Genomic DNA, 23,661 nt, shown 5'->3' on the forward strand with positions numbered 1-23,661 from the left:
GATAACTTCCGCCTTGTTCCTCTTCGACGGGCTACAGCGTCCGTGACGCCACGCTGCTGCCATCTTGCGGCGGTGTCGAACACTGCTCAACATGAGCGCAGAGAAAGAACGTAGGGTTCCGTGTCAGAATAGTCTTTAGTTCTAAAAATGTGTTAAACAACGGAAACTATTAATCCAACAACATGTGACGTAGCCTACAGCCGGAAGAAACGCTAGCCTAATTGTCAAAATAAAAGTTTGTTAGATTAGAATGAAATATGAGAATTAATTTGAATCACTTGCACGGGATTGAACCAGAAAAAGACAAAACGTTGGTGTTTTTAAACTATTTAAAAAAAGTAATCCAACGAGAAAAAGTCGTAATTTTACGAGAATAACGTTGCGATATTATGACAAAAAAAACAACATTTTTGGAGAGTAACATTGAAATATTATAGAAAAAAGAACTTTTTTGAAAGTCCGGATATTCTGAGAAATAAACAAAATTAAATTAAAATTTTTCGGAAAATTAGTTTGGGAAATAGAGTTAAAATATTATGGAAATATGGTCATAATATTACGAAAAATAAGAAAAAGTTGTAATTTTACGAGAATAATGTCATAATATTATGAGAAAAAATAGCGTAATTTTTTGGAGCGTAGCGTTGAAATTTTCTTTAAAAAATACATTACATTTTGAAAGTCGTAATATAAAAACAAAAACAAAATTAAATTAAACATTTTGGAAAATTAAGTTGGGGAAATTAAGTCAAAATATTGTGGGAATAAAGTCTTAATATTATGAGAAAAAGGCATAATTTTACGAGAATAACGTTGTAATATTATGAGCAAAAAATAACGTCGTTTTTAGAGCATAAGATTGAATTTTTTTAAGACATTTTTTGAAAGTTGTAATATTATGAGAAACAAACAAAACAAAATTAAATGAACATTTTTGGAAAATTAGGTTGGGAAAAAAAGCTATACAATTTAGTGGGAATAAAGTCATAATATTATGAGAAAAAAATTGACAAGAACAAAGTTTAAATTGTTGGAAAATTAAAACAAAAGAACAACAGCAGAAATGGAAAAAACAAATGTAACTTTACCAGGATAAAGTCAAAATATTAACAGAAAAAAAGTCATATTGCCATGAGAATAAAGTTACTTAAGTTTCATTTTTCACAGCCCTGCTTTTTTCGTAGCCGCTGTCACCATGATGTCACACTGCTGCCATCGTGCTGCGTTCATCAGGTCTAACACGCTGCATCTAGAGCAGGGCTTCTCAACTGGTGTCAACCCGGCACACACGTTTTCAAATGGCCATTTAGCCGCAGCCCACTTTTATTCACGTCATTTTTATTTGTATTTCTTTTGAATTATTTTTTACACTTTCATTTAAGTCATTTTTACTTGTATTTCTTTTTTACTTTTGTTTAATCATTGTTATTTCTATTTATTTGTAATTATTTTTTTATACTTTCATTTAAGTCATTTTTATTTTTAACTATATTTTTACACTTTTATTTAAGCCATTTTTATTATTCTTTTTTTATTATTTATTTTCATTTTTTTTTACACTTTTACTGAAGTCATTATTTTTTATGTATTTGTATTTTTTTTACACTTTTAGGTCATTTTTATTTAATTTATTTTACATTTTAATTTATAACTTTTTACATCTTTATTTAAGCCATTTTTATTTGTATTTATTTTTTTAACACTTGTATTCAATTATTGTTATTTTTATTTATTTTTAGTGATTTTTTTACACTTTCACTTTTTTTTTGTATTATTCTTTTTTACACTTTTACTGAAGTCCATCCATCCATTTTCTAAGCCGCTTCTCCTCATTAGGGTCGCGGGGGCATGCTGGAGCCTATCCCAGCTGACTTGGGGCGACAGGCGGGGTACACCCTGGACTGGTGTCCAGCCAATGGCAGGGCACATATAGACAAACACTCACATTCATACCTATGGACAATTTAGAGTCTCCAATGAAGCTAACATGCATGTTTTTGGAATGTGGGAGGAAACCGGAGTACCCAGAAAACCCCCCCACACACGGGGAGAACATGCAAACTCCACACAGAAATGCCCAAGGGAGAATCCAACCCAGGTCTTCCTGATTTCCTGACTGTGGGGCCACTAGGTCAGTATTGGAAGTCATTATTTATTTATTTATTTATTTATTATTTTATTTATTTTTAATTTGTTCTTCACACTTTTAAGTCATTTTTATTTTTAAATGTTTTACTTTCTTATTTACTTTCATTTAATGATTTTTATTTTATTATATATTTTTTAGTCTTTGTTTTGTTTATTTAGAATTGTATTATATATTTCGACACTTTTATTTAAGTCATTTTAAGTGTTCTTTTTTTTTACACTATTTAGATTTTTTAATTACATTTTTATTTTAATTTATTTTTTTGTATTATTTTTTACACTTTCATTTAAGTCGTTTTTATTTTTATTATTCAATTACTGTAGTCATTATTATTTTTATTTTTATTATTATTTTTTTTACACTTTTAAGTCATGTTTATTTTTGGATTTTTTTTTACCCGTTCTTTTAAGTTATTTTTATTTTTAATTTCACTATATTGTTTACACTTTTATTTCAGTCATTTTTTTAATCATTCTTTTTTACACTTTTACTGAAGTCATGATGATTTTGATTTATTTTGAATTATTTTTTGACACTTTCATTTAAGTCATTTTTATTATTTTCTTGCACTTTATTTATTTTAATCATTAACTTTAATAATTTAATAATTAAATAATTAACTTTGACACATCTATTTGTCATTTTTGTTTTTAATGGACTGCATTTTTAATTATATTTTTGTACGCTTTTATTTAAGTCATTTTTATTTTTCTTATTTTTTTGACGCTTTAAATCTTTCATTATTTTTTACACTTTTACTGAAGTCATTATTATTTTGATTTTTTTGTGATTTCTTTTATTTTTACATTTGTCTTTTTTTTTTTTTTACACCTTTGACCGCCTGGTTTTCAACTATTTCACGTCTTGACACGACACTCACGCTTCAAGCTGCCGTAATCGTTTGAACGCATGAGCTGAAAAACTCAGTCATGGCTGAGCAGGAAGAGGGCGGGATACAGTATGTTGGAACGCTAGCGCCCCCATTGCAGTACCGAACAGTGCCTTTATAAAAATCCCCTCCACAGGATTAAACCACAAAAAGACACAAAGTTTTCCATTTACTTGGCTTGTATTGCAAAGTGACACAACACAAACACATTTTCGTGATCAATGATGCATTCATGTTCATAATAACAACAACAGCTGTGTGCTCTTTTCGCTTCAGGCTGGGCGACCGAAGCTTTATTCTCCGGCGTGTGTCCGCATGTGTGCTGCCAGACCTTTCTTATAAGAATAACTTTTACCACAAAGCGAACAACTGAAAGGTTTTTCCCCCGTGTGCGAGATGGTGTGCTTTATCATCTTTGACTGCCTGGAGAACCGTTTGCCGCAAACAGAACAACAGAAGGGTTTTTCTCCAGTGTGCACTTTTTGGTGTCCAATCAAAGACACCTTTGTGACAAACATTTTTCCGCATATCGAGCAGCAAAAGGGTTTCTCTCCCGTGTGCGTCCACATGTGCGACTCCAAACTTAACCTTCGGGAGAATCCCTTTCCGCAGGCCGAGCAGCTGAAGGGTTTTTCTCCATCGTGCGTGCGCATGTGTGCCGTCAAATTGTCGTGCCGCGTTAACGTTTTAGCGCAAAGCGAGCAGGAATACGCTTTTGCTCCCGTGTGCGTTCCCATGTGCTTCACCATATTTGACTTTTGAGAGAATCTCTCAGCGCAAATGGAACAGCTAAAAGGTTTCTCTCCGGTATGCGTTCGCATGTGTCTTGGCATATTTGCCTTATCAGAGAATCTTTTCCCGCAAACGGAACAACTGAAAGGTTTCTCTCCGGTGTGCGTTCTGGCGTGTCGAACTAAATCCCTCCTATCAGAAAAGCTTTTCTCACAAATTGAGCAAGTCAAACGTTTTTTACCCGTCTTCTTTTCAGAGTCTCTGCTGTCAGTGTGAGTCCTCGTGTCACCTTCGCTGTCCGTGTCGCAAATTAAAACTTCTCGGGTGTCGCCCCCGTCTTCTGCCTCTGGAGAGCGTGACGTCGTGTCGTCGCCATCCGATTGCGAAGATAAGAGGCTGCCTGCTTGTGATCCTCCGCCGGCTTCTGTTGTCGTGCGCTGTGGCGAGCTGCTGCTTGGAGGCTCCACCCCTCTGTTCTCCTCAGGTGGTCTGTCTTCACGGTCTTCAGTCTTCACAGAGACACCAGTCAAGGGCAACTTGATGAGGTCAGCCTCCTCGGGCCCAAAAAGACACCAGAGTTCCTCCTCTTCCTCTTTGACGTGGGGGGGGTGGGGATCCTCTTCCTCTTTCACGCTGGGGGGCAGCGGTTCCTCATGCTTCAAAGCAGAGCTCCCCTCCTGCGGCTGAGGGGGACGTTCTTCTTGGTGACCAATCAGCTGCTGGACGTCTGCAGGACACAAACAATCGTTTTTATCTCTACAGTTTTACTGAGGCACTTTCTGGTTTCTGGTGACACACTTCAGTTTTCGGATAGGTCAGGTAGGGGGTTGGAAGTTGCTACAGGAACTTTTTGAAACGTGATTTTAAAGCATCTACAGCAGGTGTTCTCAACTGGTCCCAACCTGGGACCCACGTTTTCCAATAGTCATTTAGTCGACACCCACTCTTATTTCAGTCATTTTTATTCCTATTTATTTTTCACAGTGTTATTTTATCATTTCTATTTTTTGTATTTTGTATTTTTTTGTATTTTTTTGTATTTTCTATTTTTTCATACACTTTTACTGAAGTCATTTTTATTTAGATGTATTTTTATTTATTTTTTTACACTTATTTAAGTCATTTTTATTTATTTGTAATTATTGTTTACACTTTTGTTTAAATCTTTATTATGACTATTATTATTATTTTACACTTTCACGGAAGTCCTTCTTATTTTGATTTTTTCACTTTGAAGTCATTTTTATTTTTATTTATTTCTAAAAAGTTTTTACACTTTTGTTAGTCATTTTTATTTTGATTTCTGTACACATTTATTTAATATTTTCATTGTTATTTATTTGTACTTAAAGTTTACACTGATTTATCCTTTTTATTTTTTATTTATTTGTATTTTCTTTACACTTTTGTTTTAGTCTTTATTATTATTATTATTATCATTATTATTATTTTACACTTTTACTGATTTTATTCTTATTTTGATTTATTTTAAAAATTGAACACTTAAGTCATTTCTATTTTTATTTATTTGTAATTATTTTTACACCTTTATTGAAGTCATTTTTATTTTTTACACTTTTATTTTAGACATTTTTATTATTTTTGACGCTTTTATTAAAGTCATTTTTATTCGTATTTATTTTTTTTACACTTTTATTTAATCATTTTTGTTTTGATGTATTTGTACTTATTTTTACACTTTCTTTTACACTCTCTTTTTTATTTATTTTTCATAAATTTTTTTTACCTTTTTGTTTAAGTCTTTATTATTATTATTTTTATTATTATTTTATACTTTTACTGAAATCATTCTTATTTTGATTTATTTTTAATTATTTTTTGCATTTTTATTTTAGTCATTTTTATTATTTTTTTTACACTTTTTTTAAAGACATTTTTATTTAGATTTTTTTGGACAGTAAGTTATTTTAGTTTTTATTTATTTTAAAATTTTGTTCACTTTTATTTTATTGTTTTTTTAAATTATTTTTGGTTACACTTTTACTCGTCATTATTATTTTAATTAGTTAATTTTTTTACACTTGTATTGAAGTAATTTTTAATTTTGATTTATTTGAATTTCTTTTTTTTTTTTTTTACAATTTTATTTACCGTAAGTCATTTTTATTTTGATTTACTTTTCATTTTGTAACCTTTAAAGTTTTCAAAATTATATATATATTTTTTTATTTATGCGTCATTGATGGATTTACTTAATTTACTCATACTTTTATTTAAGTCAAATCAAACAAAGGTATTTGGGGTTTTTTGTGTCAAATGTCATCTTTGAACATGAATGCATATAATTACGTGTCCGAAGAGCATTTTAGAGGAGTTTATTCAGGCATTTTGTCAAGAAAATGAGGACTCTAACCGCATGCATACAAATAATAACACCACAAAATCACATATTTTCCTTGCAAGTGTGCAATGAATAATTACCATACAGGAAGATGACTAAAATATTGCAAAATGTTACGTTTGTATATTAAATGTTTTAGTGTTACAGAACATACGTTCAAAGTAGAAGTGTACTAAACGTACCTTCAATGTATAACAAAGTACGAGTCTTGCTAACAGCTCCCATTTGTCGATGTCGCTCGTTCTCCTCTCCGGCTCGACAAAGTTCCTCTTCGTAGGACGCAATCGTTCTTTCAAACAGCGCGAATATTTCGTCGGCTGCCGCCATGAGTCGCTCCCTCACCAACCCTTTCAACATTTTTGATGTTTTAACCGACTAGGATAAACACAAGCTTGAAGTGTTGCTAACTTTAGCCCTCTTTTCTACTTTTCTGTTCTAGTTTCCGCCTTTTTCTTCTTCGAATGAGGTTTTAGTGTGGCCACCACCACCGCGACGTTACAGTGCTGCCATCCTACGGCGGAATTGAAACCTGCTCGTTAATTCATTGTCATTATTTTATATGATCTTTATTTATAAATACATATAAATATATATCTCAGATATTATATCTGTTATTGTTTTTCATTAATTTTTATTTAGAATTCATCTTAAATTATTTATTTTATTTTTATAACACAATTTTTCATATTTTATGTGATTTTGTCCTTTTTTTTTCTGTTGTTGCATATTATTAACTTGGCTTTGTTGCAAATCCGACGCCGCTACAGCGTCTAAAATAACTCAATATATTACTCTGATGTCTCATAAAGAATATGAGTCCTTATGCTCTGATTGTACTTGACAGGCGGTGTACAAAAAAAAATAATAAAATATATATATATATATATATATATATATATATATATATATATATATATATATATATATACTTTTTAAAATATACTTTTTAAGTTATATTTATTTTTGATTATTTTTAAAATTATTTTATACTTTTAAGTCACTTTTATTTTGATTAATTGTCTAATAATTGTCTTACACTTTCATTGAAGTCATTTTTTAATTTTTTTTACACATTTATTAAAGCTATTTCGATTTTTTTTAAACACTTTTTACAGAACGTTAATTTGATTTATTTTATAATAAGGTTATGCTTTTATTTAAGGCTTTTTCTTTTAATTTTTCTGTTTTAATAATTTTTATTTTGTATATATTGTTTAATAATATATTTTTTTAATTTTATCATAAATTATTCTCTACTCTTTTAAGTCATTTTTATTTTATTCATTTTTTAATTACTTTATACTTTAAAGTAATTTTTTGGTAATTTGTAATAATTTTGTTATTTTTAATAAGTTTATACTTTGATTTAAGTAATCTTTATTTTTCTTAGTTTTGAACACTTTTACTAAAGCCATTGTTTTGATATATTTTAATTGTTTTTACACTTTATTTTATTTTGATTTATATTTTAATTATTTTATACTTTCACTTCAGTCACTTTCGTTTTGATTAATATTTTACACTTCATTTTTATTTGTATTTATTTTGTAATAACTTTTTACTCTAATTGAAGTCATTTTTATTATTGTTTTTTACACCTTTTAGCCATTTTAGTTTTGATTTAATTTAAATCATTTTTGCACTTTTAGTCATTTATTTTATTTTTATTTTATACACTTTGAAGTTGTTGGGGTTTTTTAAATTTATGCTTAATTCATGTATTTATTTAATTTAATATTTATTTAAGTCAAATCAATCATCTTTTGAAACATGCATACACATAATTCCATGTCCGAAGTGCATTTTAGAGGAGTTTATTAAGGCATTTTGTCAAGAAAATAACTGCATACATACAAATAATGCATAAATTAAACAAACAAACTGGACAGGAAAACGTTTATTCTCCATTGTGTGTCCGCATGTGTACTGCCAAACTTTTCTTATAAGAGTAACTTTTACCACAAAGTGAACAATCAAAGGATTTTTCTCCTGTGTGTGTTCTCATGTGTGATCGCAGTTCCGCCTTTTGAGAGAATCGTTCCCCACAGACCGAGCAACTGAAGCCATTGAGTCCGTCGTGTGCCAGCATGTGTGCTCTCATCCTCGTCTTGTAAGAAAAGCCTTTGCCGCAAACGGAACACCTAAAGGGTTTTTCTCCAGTGTGTTTTTCTTCGTGTGCAATCAGAGACACCTTCTGAGCAAACGTTTTACCACAAACCGAGCAACCAAAAGGTTTTGTTTCAGTGTGAGTTAACATGTGTGTCAGCATGTTTGACTTTTGAGTGCATCGTTTACCGCAAACTGGGCAACTAAAAGGTTTTTCTTCGGTGTGCGTTCTCATGTGTGATCGCAGATGTGAATTTTGAGAGAATTGTTTGTCACAAACTGGACAGCTAAAAGGTTTCTCTCCCGTGTGTGTCCTCATGTGTGATCGCAGTTCCACCATTTGAGAGAATCTTTCCCCACAGGCTGAGCAACCAAAATTATTCTCTCCATCGTGTGCCAGCATGTGTGCTCTCATCCTCGTCTTGTAAGAAAAGCCTTTGCCGCAAACTGAACACCTAAAGGGTTTTTCTCCAGTGTGTTTTTCTTCATGTGCAATCAGAGACACCTTCTGAGCAAACGTTTTACCACAAACCGAGCAACCAAAGGGTTTTTTTTTTGTGTGCGTTACCATGTGTGACAGCATGTTTGACTTTTGAGTGCATCGTTTACCACAAACCGGGCAACTGAAAGGTTTTTCTTCTGTGTGCGTTCTCATGTGTGACAGCAGATGTGAATTTTGAGAGAATTTTTTGTCACAAACTGGACAGCTAAAGGGTTTCTCCCCAGTGTGCGTTCTCATGTGTAGCGGAAAATAACTCTTGTCAGAAAAGCTTTTTGCACAAACTGGGCAGGTGAAACATGTTTTACCCGTCTCGTTTTTAGAGCACTCAGCATTCAGACCCTCACAGTCTGTATCACTGCTCAAAGGTTCTTGGGTGTCGCCCCCGTCTTCATCCTCAGGAGAGTGTGACGTTGTGTCGTCGCTATCTGATAGCGGAGCTAAGAGGTCGTCTGCCTGTGGTTGGTTTTCATGGTCTTCAGTCTTCATAGAGACACCAGTCAGTGGCAACTTGGTGAGCTCAACCTCCTCCGGGCCCAGATGACGCTCTCCCTCCTGAGTCGTCCAGGATTTCTCCTCTTCCTCTTTGACGTGGGTGGGCTGGGGATCCTCCTGCTTCAAAGTGGAGCTCCCCTCCTGTGGCTGAGGGGGGCATTCTTCTTGATAACCAATCGGCCGCTGGGCGCCTACAGGACACAAACAAGCCAAACACACTTGTCAAATATGACGTAGGCCATCAAATACTACTTTGAAGCACCTCAAAGCTTGCAAAAATCAGAGTCGGCCTAAAACCCTGTGCGTCTTTTAACTCATTCAATATCAATGTAAATTTTTTTTGCGTGAGCGGCCAAAAAGAGGTGATGGCGCAAGTGCACAATAAAAGAGGTGACTTTTCAAGGAGTTTTAAGCCATAAAAAGGGCCACAAGGTGTCACAAGTGCATTTGATAAGAGCTCGGCATGGATCGTTTGCATCTATTAACAGGCTCCACACAGCAAGGAGGAAGTGAGAGAGCGCGGAGGAGTGCAGCGTGCAGAAGGTTACGCATTGTAGGGACACTTTAAGGCATGCACATGCATGCACACATGCAGTTTAATTCCAAATGTGAAAATTGTAAATAGTTCATGATGTTATATATTTGTAAATAAATTGTTAGTTTGACGTAAAACAACCCTTTTTGTGTTGTTTATGTCGTGCTAAACTTGTTTAGATATTTGAGCTGTCCCAAAGGCGAAAAAATGGTGTCAAAGTTAAGCCTATCCCAGCTGATTTGTGGCGAGAGGCGGGGTACACCCTGGTACACCCAATTGCAGGCTCAAACCAGTGTCATTAAAGGTTGCGCATGATGTGCAGTACAGTTCAGAAAGTTGTACTCCAAAAAGAAAAAAAACAACGTTTGACCTTGTTTTGATGTTTTCATTCAACAGAAAGACGTTTATGGCTGAATGGAATGAGGCCATATTTAGGACCATGCGAAATCTATAAACAGCTTGAACTAGTGATGGAAATTTCGTCTCTTTTTAGAGAGCAGGTTATTTTTGCTCGGCTCACTAATGATGGTAGTGCTGCGAGTTTTTGAAAAAAAAATGGAAGTTAGCCAGAGATCTGGCTCATACAGTTGTTTTGGGCATTTGCAGCATTATTCGTTTTTTGCAGCTTTTATGTTGATAGCAGCAGTTTTAATGTGTAGCGTTCCTTTCTATGTTGCTATGTGAAATCAATGCACCCAGGAAGGAAGTTCCGCTAATGCTCAAAATGGGCAAAATACTGTAAGTATTACAAGTTAGCATGAATGTACCATGTACAGTCAAACTTGTCTATAGCGGCCACTAGAGGGAGTCTGCAAAAGTCCTGCTATAGACAGGTGGCCTCTATAGACAGGTTGGCGTCCAGTTTGAATGTTGAACAGTAGAGGGGAAAAAAAGGGGAAAAAATAATAATAATAATGTTGACCAGTAGAGGGCACTGCGGACTGCGGATAAAAGTTGTACAGCACTACTTGGCTTGTTATTATCATGGTTCATGGTTTTAATCCTGAACATGCATGAATCAAACAGTAGCACATCACATAGTACAATTCACAATTTTGCATGTCCAAAAAGGAGTAGGAAGAAGCAAAGCTTATTTAATCCTACCCCGCATCAGTTTCACATCAGTTGCAATACATTTATTCACCTCTTGTTCTTCCAAGTGTACTTTGTAGGTCTACATGACAATGTAGTGCAATCATAGCCAAGGTTTTTACTTACTAAAAGGAAGCTAGAGGCTTAATAATAACTGATAGAATATATCCACCACCCACAGAACAAAGCTGTGCTAGTAATGTCTTACGCTTGTTTTTTATATTTTACTTTTTATACGGCAGAGTGTCATTACAGCTTTAGTTCATCAGGAAGTGACGGGAAGTGACGGTGGGCGTCCCGAGCAGCAGAGCTAGGCTCAGTGCTAGCTGTGAGTTTGGAGAGAGTTGGGAAGTGTGTTTATGTTGGCGTAGATGTAAAGTCCTGCAGTGTTCTCCGCTGTTAATAAAGCCATTAAAGTGCATCGGCGACGTGAGTCTCTCCTTCCCCACAACAAGCGGCATTACAGTATTGACCAGTGCACACCAGGAAATAAACGGTGTCATTTCTTACAGGCATTGGCTGGACAGCTATGTAGTGGGGCTTGTTTAACCTTTGCCTTGTGGGCAAGCAGGAAGGAGAGACGATGCTGAGAGATGTGTGTGTGTTCTGAGCTGCTGTCTGGTGGCCGCGTTCAATAAATAAAGTTGGCAGAAGCAACAGGAGAAGTTTCCTTCTTTGCTTCGGAGCTGAATAACACTGACAAGTTAACAGACTAGTAGCGAACGGAAAAGAAGACGGCTTTGTTTGTGTCGAATACAGAAGATGAGGACTTTGATGGATTTGTGGATGAGGATTGATGAAAAATAACGTGAGTACATTCTAAAATACTTCAATTAAGTACAACCCAACTCAGTTTTGCTCCCGCTGCCGCATGCATGCTAGCGTATGTTTTTTTTTATTGTAGCGTCGCTGGGAGCACGTCCTGTTCCCAGCCTACTTTGCGGTAATGTTTTGGTGCAAATGCTCTTAAAGTTACATGTTTGACCAGGAAATAGCACGCTCAAAAGAAGACGGCTTTTTTATGTGGAACAACTGACAGTTTGTGTGGATCTTGTGAATGATTGTGACTGAGCTACGACTCAGTAATTAAAGTCTACACACGACGGCGTCATTGATTGAAAAACTAAACTTTTTCGTGCATGAAGCTTCTACTTGAGTTGGTAATTTGGCCGCTAAATGCGGTCAGATATTGACCAAGGGAGACAAAATGGGTGGCCGCGTTGGACAGGTGACTGCTATACACAGGGTCTATAACATGTAAATTTGCTGCTAGGATTTTTCAGTGGCTGCTATAGGCAGGTGGTCGTTCTATAAAGGTGGCCGCTAAGACAGGTTTGACTGTACCTACATGCTCACAGCATGGATAGAAAACCACAAATTTTTGTTGGAGGGTTTTGGAGGTGTTTTAATTGCGGGCTTTCTATTATGACTTTACTCAGAATATTATGTCTTTATTCTTGTAACATTACTGTTTCAATTTCTGCTGTTGTCTATTTTATGTTTACTTTTCTTGTTAATTTTACTTTTACAAAGTGCTGCGGGACCTAAACAATCCCTGAGGCCGCACTTCGGACACCCCTGCTTTAGATGGTCACCCTAACCTGGAGTCGAGGAAACTAAATTATTATTATTTTTGGACAAGTTTTCCCCCAGAGACCTTAGAAAACGGGGATCTGTTAGAAGTAGCAGGTTAGTTAACATACCTTCAACGTGTCGCACAACGTGAGTATTGCTAACTGCTTCCTGTTGTTGTCGACGCCGCCAGCTGTCTTCTCTCGTTCGAGAAAGTTCCTCCTCGTACGACGCCAGCGTTCTTTCAAATAGCCCGAATATTTCCTCAGCCGCCGCCATTAGTCGCTCCTTCACCAACTCTTTCAACATTTTTGATGTTGTCTCGGCGGGACCGTGAGTACACTACCGTACTTAAACACCAAGCTGTCTCCCGTCGTCTTGAGCCTTGCTGACTTCCGCCTTTTTACGGCTTCGATTGACGTTTTACGGCAGCTTCAGGCGTCATCCGTGACGTTCCACTGCTGCCGCCATTTTGCGGCGGTATTAAAGAACAGAGACTGTGTAGCTCACCGCGCAAGGCAATTTGCTTGACTGCTACTTCCGCGGTACACACGGGTTGTGTTCGATGAATAACATTCAATCATTAAATCAAAGTGTATGCACTCGGGATATCTTTACTTAACCCCGCCCAGCTCGCTTGATTTCACACAACATGGCGGACTTTTTGCGCCATTACTTGCATTGAGCGGATGTTTCCGTTGAAACTTCAAATTAAGAGCAGTTGAGTTTCTAAAAACGACAGTTTCCTTCTCGGACAAGCAGTGCACGAGTGAAAGAATCCGATGTGTGTCTAGTCAGTGTATTTCCTTTCGAGTACCAGTACCAGGACTGCATGTTTGCATTTTATTTTCAAAAGAGCAGCGGAATAACCATCACGGAGTTGAAAACTTATTCCTATAGTTACAGTATCACTTTATACGACTACACTTGTGCAGTAAGACAGTGGTCCCCAACCTTATCTTATTAATGTATTGTGTAAAACTAAGACATGAATAACATCAAATTAAAAGAACAAAATGAATGTGGACCCACCATCAACCAGTTCAAGTTCCAGACAAGTTTTTTCCAGAGAGATGATTACATGGCTGTTTGACGTGTGTGGTAAAAGGCAGTGCTCTAGCATGAATTAACTTAAGACAAATGTGCACATTAGCACTCAATAAGACATCAAAACTTACCTTTATGCATTCCCACATAGAATCAGCATTTGACACCAAATATGAGGTGAAAGAAAAATGGTAAAAATACAGTAGTAGTCTATCTGTGCGGCGTGAGATAAAGTTAGCACACCCACAATGGACATGCGTCAAGTGAGACGGCCACTTTAAAAAAAAAAAAAAATTTAAAAAATGAAATAATGGAAATTATTTTTTCTTTCTGTGCGGCCCGGTACCAAATCGCCCACGGCCCGGTACCGGGCCGCGGCCAGGGGTTTGGGGATCACTGCAGTCAGGGATGCGGTAATGCTGACGATGGAAATTAAGTGATGCGTTTTCACTCGTTTTCGCAATATAGATGCAAGCTATGCCCGGAAGTGTGTCCTTTAGTGTGGCTTTACATACTTTTGATAGCAAAAGTTAATGCGTTTTTTTTCCAAGTCATGTCAGTCAAAATCGTCTTTATTTAAAAAAAAAAATCTAAACTGTTAAAACATTCAGAGACGTTTTACATTCATATATGCAATAAACAGAAAACATATCAACACCATGTGTAACAGGAAAACATATGTATACATAAATATACTGTATATATATGCATACACACACACATCAAAAGTGCTGCACCATTATTCAAACTGTCCATTTAGGAAGCAACACAGATTGACAATCAATTTTACAATCTGTTGAGCAAATGGAAAACACAACAGGTGGTGTGTTTTTCCACTTTAATTTTGAGCATGACTACAAATCCAGACCTCCATGGATTAATAAATTTGATTTCCAGTGATAATTTTTGTGTGATTTTGTTGCCAGCACATTCAGCTATGTTATGACAAAAGTATTTCACAAGAATATTTCATTAATTCAGATCTAGGATGTGTTATGGATGTGTTCCCTTTATTTTAAGAGCAGTAAATATATACACAGTGGAACCTTGGTTAGCGTCTTTTCGGTTAACGTCGAAAATTTACAATTTTGCCTCAGTTTGCATGCATTCTCCGGTTGGTGTAGAATTTGGCTCACGTCTTGTTGTGTTGTTAAGACACCGCGTGAGTCCAACAGTGTACTTAATGTTTCCTTTTTATTTCTTTAATTCACAAAACGTCCTTCCTTGTAAGCATGCCAGCTAAACAAAATGGTAACCAGAACAGGAAAAGTCACGTGGCCCGTCTGTGATGTCATCAGCGCTTGACTCTCAAAAATGTTAACACAAAACACGTTTTAATAGTTTTACAATTGTAGTTTTACGTGTATAAAACAACCCGAAATGCTTATCAATGACAAATGAAAGAGGAATTCATATTTAAGGTTACTTTTACCTTCAATGAAGAGGTGACTGTTGCCAAAGACACGATGCGGCAGCGAGACCAACCTCCACCACCTTCATGCTTTCAGTCCCAATGAAGGTAAAAGTAACCTCAAACATTCATTTAACCCTTTCATAATTTACATGCATTTCCGAATGTCAAACTACAATTGAAAACTACAAAAACAGCTTGTTTTAACATTTTTGGATGTCTGGAATGGATTCATTGGATTTACCTTATTTCTGATGGGAAAAATTGAGAATTGGACCATCTGGATATGAAGTAGTGACGCTAGTCGAGGTTCTGCTGTATCTCATGAAATTTGAAAAATTGTCAAAAAAGCTCAATATCGCAAACCACTGTTTCTCAATGTCAACAGCAAATTAACTGCAAACCTTTCTGAGGCTTTAATTGTATCTTGGTCTGCATTCAGCCCCTTTAATCAAAACACTTTTGCACAATATTCGTGTGTCCGCATGTGTGTCTTCAACGTCTTCTTATAAGAATAGCTTTTACCACAGACTGAGCAATCAAAGGGTTTTTCTCCGGTGTGCCTGCTTTTGTGTGCAATCAAAGAGACCTTGTCGACAAATCTCTCGCCACAAATTGAGCAAATAAAAGGTCTCTCTCCTGTGTGTATCCTCATGTGCGACACCATGTTTGTCTTTTTGGAGAAGCTTTTCTCACAAACTGAACAACTAAAAGGCTTTTCTCCCGTATGTGTCCTCATGTGCGATAGCATGTTGGGCTTTTTCGAGAACGTTTTGCCGCAAATTGCGCAGTTAAAAGGTTTTTCTCCCATGTGCATTTTCATGTGTTGAGTGACATTGCTTTTTCGAGAAAAGCTGTCCCCGCAAACTGAGCAAATATACGGTTTTGCACCCGTGTGCGTTGCCATATGCGACACCAAAGTTGAATGGTGATAGAATCTTTTCTCGCAAACCGAGCAGCCAAAGGGTTTTTCTCCGCTGTGCGTTTTCATGTGTGACAGCATGTGTGGCCTTTGATTAAATCTTTTGCTGCAGATTGAGCAACTGAAGGGTTTTTCTCCTGTGTGCGTTCTTGCGTGGGAAACCATCGTTGAGCGGTGAGAGAATCTTTTATCGCAAACTGAGCATTTAAAGGGTTTCTCTCCCGTGTGTGTTCTTTTGTGCGACACCACATGTGCCTTTTGAGTAAATCCTTTCCCACAAACCGAACAAGTAAAAGGTTTTTCCGGCAGGTGCGTCTTCATGTGTGTGATGATACTTGACTTTCGAGACATTTGTTTGCCGCATATTGAGCAACCAAAAGGGTTTTCTTCTGTATGTGTTCTCATGTGTTGAGTCAAATCCCTCTTAGAAGAAAAGCTTTTAGCACAAACTGAGCAGGTAAAACGTTCTTTACAAGTCTTCTTTTTAGAGTGTTTGTTGTCGCTTCTCAAAGGTTCTTGGGTTTCGTCCCCATCTTCAGCCTCACTATCTGATAGCGGCGCTAAGAGGTTGTCTGCTTGTGATCCTCCACAGCGGTCTCCATCAGCTTCTGTTGTCATGTACTGTGGTGAGCTGCTGCCTGGGGCCTCGGCCCCTCCTTTCTCCCCCTCACTTGGACTTTGATGAAGCTGTGAGGACTCGAGAGGTTTGTCGTCATGGTCTTCAGTCTTCACAGAGACAACAATCAGTGGCAACTTGGCGAGATCAGCGAGAGACTCTCCCTCCTGAGTGATCCATTCCTCCTCTTCCTCTTTAACGGTGGGGGGCTGGGGATCCTCCTGCTTCAGGGTGGAGCTCCCCCGCTGTCGCCGAGGAGGACGTTCTTCTTGACGAATAGTCACCTGCTGGACATCTGCAGGACACAAACAACACAAATTCACTTTAGCTCAGGCATGTCAAATCTACAATTACAGTAAAAATTGCTAAAGGATAAGTATCGTCAGCCGCCAACCTTCTGAACACATTTCCACATTTGGGTATCGTTTGAATTTGAACGGTTACGGCTCTGATTCGGTTTCCTTGTTTCGTTGCCGGTTCCGAACAATTCTCGATTCCGATGCTTTGAAGTGGCAGGGTCATAAAAGTCTGCATGGTTTAAATGATGGCGCTAACCACAGCTCTTTTTTACATACGTACATGTGAATGAATAAACTTGCATCCTGCAGTCGTGGCTCCCCTTCTTTTTTTTTTTTTTTTTTTTTTTTACACCAAACTTCCACGACCACAGTGGGCATCCTGAAACCCTGGGTTACATTGGCATGAGACACACGTCATTTATTGTTTGACTTCCCTGATTCTGACTGCTTGGAAGAGGTCCAACATTGCATGTCAAAAAATTAGGTCGTGCACCCTCCTTTGCATGATATCATCGTGTTGCAAATGTTGCACTGAGCTGACAGACCTTTTTTTTTTTTTTTTTTAATCAAGTTAAGCCAAACTTTTTCGCTGGCTTCAATGAAATTTTCAGCATAAAATCATGTAAAAAAAAAAAAAAAAAATCACAAAATGAGTTGTTGAAGGATGGCGAGATCATTCACACTTTTTGTTAATACTAAAAGGTAACCTCTGCAATAAAGATTAATAAAGAAAGGTTTTTGCCTTTTGTCATGACATTCCACACATACATTGTTGTTATGGGGGCTTATTACATTATGACATTTATATGTACAAGGCCGTTACAAAGGCATCCGCTTGTATATACACGTTACATGTTGATTTAAATTGGAACTCACATTTGTGTGTACAAGGCCGTGACAAAAGCGTCCGCTTCTATTTACACGTGAATGAGGACACATGAGGTTATGAGTTGCATAAAGTGAACAAACTCAATTAAAGAAGAAAAAAAATAATAATTTTGCCTTTTATTGTGTAACATGCATATGTTACTGGGGCTTATTAAAAGCCAACATGCCAAGTAACAGGTACAAAAACAGGTTGTTGATGTAAATTTGGAATTCGTGTTGTACCAACTCTTGAACTATTAATTCCAACATATGTACATGCTTTGGTGGCTTTCCTAACACAGCACTTTGATTTAAGGTTCACATCTTTCTTTTTTTTTCCCCCCTTTTCTCACAGTGCCTTTATTTTGAAAGAAAGTGGTCGCGGAACACTGGACTAGCTCTACACTCTTGCGAGGGTGCTGGTCTACATGTGCTTTGCGGACTTGGAAAAGGCATTCGACCGTGTCCCTCGCGGTGTCCTGTGGGGTGTGCTACGGGAGTATGGGATTGGTGGCGCTACTACGTGCCATTCAGTCCTTGTACAATCGGAGCAGGAGCCTGGTTGGCATTGCCAGTAGTAAGTCAAGCCTGTTTCCGGTGAACGTTGGCCTCAGCCAATTCTGTTCATCATTTTCATGGACAGAATTTCTAGGCGCAGCCAAGGTGTCAAGGGAGTCCAATTCGGGGGCCTTAGGATCTCATCTCTGCTATTGCAGATGATGTGGTCCTGATGGCCTCATCGGGCTGTGACCTGCAGTGTTTACTGGGAAGGTTTGCATCTGAGTGTGAAGCTTCTGGGATGAGACTCAGCACCCCCAAATCCGAGGCCATGGTTCTCAGTCGGAAAAGGGTGGATTGCTCCCTCCGGGTTGGGAATGAGGTCCTGCCTCAGGTGGAGGAGTTCAAGTATTTTGGAGTCTTGTTCACGAGTGAGGGAAGGTTGGAGCGTGAGGTCGATAGGCGGATTGATGCAGCGTCTGCAGTAATGCGGTCGTTGTACCGGACCGTCGTGGTGAAGAGAGAGCTGAGCCGGAAGGCAAAGCTCTCAATTTACCGTTCGATCTATGTTCCCACCCTCACCTATGGTCATGAGCTTTGGGTCATGACCGAAAGAACGAGATCGCGGATACAAGCGGCTGAAATTAGTTTTCTTCGTAGGGTAGCGGGACTCACCCTAAGAGACAGGGTGAGGAGCTCGGTCATCCGGGAGGAGCTCAGAGTAGAGCCGCTGCTCCTTCATATCAAGAGGAGCCAGTTGAGGTGGCTCGGGAACCTAGTCCGGATGCCTCCCTGGTGTGGTGTTCTGGGAATGCCCAGCTGGGAGAAGGTCCCGGGGCAGACCTAGGACACGCTAAAGGGATTATGTCTCACAGCACGCCTGGGAATGCCTTGGTGTCCTCCCGGTGGAGCTGAAGGAGGTGGCCGGGGACCGGGAAGTCTGGGCTTCCCTACTCAGACTGCTGCCCCTGTCACCCGGACCCCAATAAACAATGGAAAATGGATGGATGGATGGAGTTGCTTATATTGGTAAATTAAAATAGTCCATCTTGAATAACTGCGCATTTAAACCACACTTTAATAAAAGTTGGGGTAACGCTGAAACCGGCTCGCCACTGGTTGACGTGTGATCCCTGGCTGGGTCGAAAGTAGGTTGATACACCAGAGTCGGGACTGATCGCCCCTGAGGAAGGTGTATCGAGGATAGGTTTGAAGCTTCTCGTACTGAAGAAATAAGGGGAAAATAGGAGAAATGTTATTAAAAGAAGCACCGAGAAAGGCTCAAGAATTAAGAGAGAAACTTAAGTTGGAAAGGAGATTGCCATTGAATGAAGGAGAAACAATAATCGAAGAAATCACCAGAAAAGAACAGAGAGTTATAAGAGTCTTGCCCGAGGACACTCCGATGGTTTGGATTGAACCATCAACAATCCATCCAACCATCTTCTATGCCGCTTATCCTCACCAGGGTCGCGGGTATGCTGGAGCCTATCCCAGCTGACTTGGGGCGAGAGGCGGGGTACACCCTGGACTGGTCGCCAGCCAATCGCAGGCTCAAACCAGCCACCTTCAGGCTGAAACAGTAAATTAAAGGTTGCGCATGATGGGCAGTACAGTTCAGAAAGTTGTACGCCATGTTTGAGCTTGTTCTGATGTTTGATTCAACAGAAAGAACTTTATGGATGACTGGAATGAGGCCACATTTACGACCATGCGTAATCTATAAACAGCTTGAACCAGTGATGGAAATTTCATCTTTTTAAAGAGCTGGTTCTTTTTGCTCGGCTCACTAAAATGAGCCGGCTCTTTCAGCTCCCACTTGGCTCCTTCGATTTTTTTGTTGTCTTAAATTCATTTATTACCAAATATTGTGTACCAAATATTGTGTACAATACCAAGTATTGTGTAAAATAAATTGCCAATATAAGAAATACATGAGATATGATGTTTATTATTTAAATGGATTTACTTAAACCTCAAAACAGCTACAAAATATAATGTTAGACTATAAAAGACAAAAACAAAGACCCATCTCAATAGACAAAGCAGGTCAAATCGCTTCATGCTAATTTTTCACCAACGAGTCAACTCTAAGAGCACCACAGCGTGTTTAACCCCGCCTCTACCCCCTACTCAATGTGGACACAGCGACTCCGCCACACATCTTAACCAATGATATTCGCCTTAAACTGAAAAAAGACAAGGGCAAAACTAACTGGCTCCCAACGATGGGAACCAGCTTCTGTCGTTCATTTCAAAGAGCCGGCTTTTCGTTCGCGACCGACACGCAGAGAAAGAGAAAAATGTTGCAAATTGCATGTTAGAAGCGTTGCGAGTTCTCAAAAACAAAATGGAAGTTAGCCAGCGATCCCGCTATACAGTTGTTTTGGGCATTTGCAGCATTTTTTGGTTTTTGCAGCTTTTATGTTGATCGCAGCAGTTTTAATGTGTCGCGTTCCTTTCTATGTTGCTATGTGAAATCAATGCACCCAGGAAGGAAGTTCCGCTAATGCTTAAAATTGGCAAAATACTGTAAGTAGCATGAATGTACCTGCTACTACATCTCACAGCATGGATAGAAAACGATGAATCAATTTTTGCTGTTGTCTATTTTATGTTTAGTTTTCTTGTTCATTTTACTTTTAGAAAGTGCTGCGGGCCGTAAACGACGCCCGAGGCCGCACTTTGGACACCCCTGCTTTAGATGGTCACCCTAACCTGAAGTCGAGGAAACTAAATTATTATTTTTGGACAAGTTTTCCCCCAGAGACCTTAGAAAACGGGGATCTGTTAGAAGTAGCAGGTTAGTTAACATACCCTCAACGTGTCGCACAACGTGAGTATTGCTAACTGCTTCCTGTTGTTGTCGACGCCGCCAGCTGTCTTCTCTCGTTCGAGAAAGTTCCTCCTCGTACGACGCTATCGTTCTTTCAAATAGCCCGAATATTTCCTCAGCCGCCGCCATTAGTCGCTCCTTCACCAACTCTTTCAACATTTTTACGGCTTCGATTGCAGTTTGACGGCAGCTTCATGCGTCATCGGTGACGTTCCACCACTACTGCTGCCGCCTTTTTTGAGACGGTATTAAAGACAGATACTGTGTAAGGCTATTTAAGGCAAATTGCTTGATTGCTTCCACGCGGGTTGTGTTCGACGAATAACATTCAATCATTTTATCAAAGTGTACGCATCATGGATATCTATATTTAACCCTGCCCAGCTCGCTTGCTTTCACCAACATGGAGGACTTTCTGCGCGCTGAACTCTATTTGTGAAATGCCCCCGATCGCTTGCTGCGCGTTGGAGGCATTGATCTATATTATATATCTGGATAGCTCATTGGCGATGACTTGTAAAGGCAAACGGCCGCCATATTGCTACTCGCAAGAAACACTTCTCGGGCAAGCTTTTGCATTCGTGGTGAATTTATTTTATGAATTCGGATTGGACACAAATTTTGCCTTAAGATGCCTGCATGTGCAGCTATTAACTGCACAAATCGCCAGTTCAAAGGCTGTGGACGAACATTTCACGTGTAAGTATGATTGAAATGTAGATTTGTGATTGATCATTTAAGGGTTTTGCACTGTCCATCTCTCAGATATTTTCGATCGTGTAAAATTCCTCTGATTAAATGTATGTCCAGAATTGATAGGTTTATATAGCTCTATAATAGCTAAGAGGAAATGCACATACTTTTTTGTTCTATCATGATATATGTATTTCTTTAAGGGACGAAGGTTGCGTTACTTGAAGGAATGGAAGAATCTCAGTGCTTCCATGATGCTTACCAGGCATTGTATACAGTGCAGTTAGCAAGCCAGTTTGCATACAATTGACCCGGCATGACCCTTCATTTGGATAAACAACCTTTTTTTTGCTGCTGAATGACTGACGTAAAAGGATTCATTCATATGATATGTTCTGGAAAATAATATTACTGAACATGCATACCGGTATGTTTGAGATTGCTAACAACGTATTGTCTTACCCAAAGCATATGGTTTTGTTTCAGTGTTGTTGTTTTTTTTCTGTGTGTGTGTGTTTATGGTTATAACACATTATGGTTATCACATATTATTCCTGTGGTTTTTGTTCAAATATATTTCTATATCAGAAAAGAGCTTATTTCTATTTCGTAACACAAACAAAAAAATCATCAAAATGTGAAATGATGTTAAAACTTGTGTCACGATTCGTTGAAGCTGTCAAGTGCTTGACCCCCAGTATGCAGAGATGAGGCGACGGTGTGCCAAAAAATAAAACGTTTTTAATCGTTCAGATACTCACAAATCAGACATGGGAACAAAACGCGACAGAGAGGAAAGCTCTGTGGGAAAAAACTGACAGGTACATTCCAAGGCACAGGTAAGTAGGTAGTCTAAGTTATCGCACGAGTGACAAACTCAATGAGCCAGCGCCGTACGTATGACGACGCTGGCCTTTTAACAGCTACTAATTGGCGACAGCTGCGCGGGCACCAGAAGTGAAGCACCTGCCTCTCCCACCGAGCCGGAAGCACAGCTTGCCAAAATAACAGCGCAAGACAGGAAGCGCTAGCTCCTGTCCTGCGAAACGTGACAACTTGTCTCTTTTATGATTCATATTTTGTACAGACGAGAGCATAGTGAATTGTATGAAAGTAAGAATAAAAAGTAAAGGATCATGACCATGGATTTTAGTGGAAAAAAGGGATGGGATATGCAGTTCAAATGAAAATCTCTTTCTAGAGGAGTAAAACTATCATTGCTATAGGGGAGTGCTGAGCCAGGGTGCACAGTAGCATTTTGTCCCAAAGGCAATGAGAATTGGAAGGGGAAAAAGTACATTTAATATAGCCAAAAGATAGAGAATAACGTATCAAATGGTCTTTAAGGGACGAAGGTTGCGTTACTTGAAGGAATGGGAGAATCTCCCCGCTTTTTAATGTCAAATATAGATGTTCTGTTAGCCTCTTCATCTGCTTTGTACACTATGTACGCTGTGCCAATGTAGTCGCGTTGTGAGTAGTAAGATGGCGTCTCTTTGTCTTCAGCGGCATGCACTCCGGCGTGCGACGTATGAGCTATCCAGATATATAATACAGTTCAGTGGTTAGAGGCCTGACGCCACCGGAAGTATAGAATGTTGTTGTTTCAACCAAAACAAGAAAGCCGAACAACTAAAAGGAGTTGGAGATGCCGTCTTGTGCTGCTATTAATTGCACAAATCGTGATAGTCGTGAAAATGGTGAGAAGGGACTTACATTTCACAGGTAGGTAAATGCTTATAAATCATAAAAATAGATACTTTAAATCTTTAAGCATCTTTTCATCTAAGTAGTTGTAAATGAGCCCTTATTCTCCTTTAGATTTCCACACTGCAACGTTCAACTTCTAAAGCAATGGGTAGTAAATATGCGGAGAGACAGGTGGATTCCTGCAGCCAGATCGCAACTCTGTTCAAGTCATTTCACCGAGGAGAACTTGGACAGGACCGGCCAGACTGTTAGATTAGGACAAAATGCAGTTCCAACAATATTTGACTTTCCTGATCATCTTCTAAAGGTATGCTAGCATTTAACTTTGATA

At 38.3% G+C, this 23,661-nt stretch overlaps 3 protein-coding genes across 3 annotated transcripts in view; all 3 read right to left on the reverse strand.

Annotated features, from left to right (window-relative positions):
- Positions 1-6,565, reverse strand: part of LOC129179379 (zinc finger protein 391-like) — an 11,975-nt gene extending 5,410 nt beyond the window's left edge. The window contains exons 1-2 of the mRNA XM_054772574.1: positions 6,315-6,565; positions 4,012-4,497 (exon numbers count right to left, since the gene is read on the reverse strand). Of these exons, the coding sequence (XP_054628549.1) occupies positions 4,012-4,497; positions 6,315-6,489 (661 nt within the window). The 5' untranslated portion in view covers positions 6,490-6,565. The remainder of the gene's footprint in view (positions 1-4,011; positions 4,498-6,314) is intronic.
- A 1,394-nt stretch (positions 6,566-7,959) lies between these two features.
- On the reverse strand, positions 7,960-12,856 carry LOC129179381 (gastrula zinc finger protein XlCGF57.1-like). Its single transcript, XM_054772577.1, has 2 exons — positions 12,563-12,856; positions 7,960-9,423 (listed from the first exon to the last, which is right to left on the reverse strand). Exons 1-2 carry the CDS (start codon positions 12,738-12,740, stop codon positions 8,030-8,032), a joined length of 1,572 nt encoding a protein of 523 aa, XP_054628552.1. The 5' UTR covers positions 12,741-12,856; the 3' UTR covers positions 7,960-8,029.
- A 1,195-nt stretch (positions 12,857-14,051) lies between these two features.
- Positions 14,052-21,079, reverse strand: LOC129179382 (gastrula zinc finger protein XlCGF57.1-like). Its single transcript, XM_054772578.1, has 2 exons — positions 20,909-21,079; positions 14,052-16,722 (listed from the first exon to the last, which is right to left on the reverse strand). Exons 1-2 carry the CDS (start codon positions 21,054-21,056, stop codon positions 15,341-15,343), a joined length of 1,530 nt encoding a protein of 509 aa, XP_054628553.1. The 5' UTR covers positions 21,057-21,079; the 3' UTR covers positions 14,052-15,340.
- Between the last annotated feature and the right edge of the window lie 2,582 nt (positions 21,080-23,661).

The sequence above is a fragment of the Dunckerocampus dactyliophorus genome, chromosome 4, assembly GCF_027744805.1.
Source record: "Dunckerocampus dactyliophorus isolate RoL2022-P2 chromosome 4, RoL_Ddac_1.1, whole genome shotgun sequence".
Lineage (NCBI taxonomy): Eukaryota > Metazoa > Chordata > Actinopteri > Syngnathiformes > Syngnathidae > Dunckerocampus > Dunckerocampus dactyliophorus.

Excerpts from the sequence above, each read along its gene's own strand:
- LOC129179381 (XM_054772577.1), bottom strand. The coding sequence starts at position 12,740 with ATGTTGAAAGAGTTGGTGAAGGAGCGACTAATGGCGGCGGCTGAGGAA. Across the intron at positions 9,424-12,562 it reads CGTTGTGCGACACGTTGAAG|GCGCCCAGCGGCCGATTGGT; the intron begins GTATGTTAACTA and ends TGTGTCCTGTAG.
- LOC129179382 (XM_054772578.1), bottom strand. The coding sequence starts at position 21,056 with ATGGCGGCGGCTGAGGAAATATTCGGGCTATTTGAAAGAACGATAGCG. Across the intron at positions 16,723-20,908 it reads CGTTGTGCGACACGTTGAGG|ATGTCCAGCAGGTGACTATT; the intron begins GTATGTTAACTA and ends TGTGTCCTGCAG.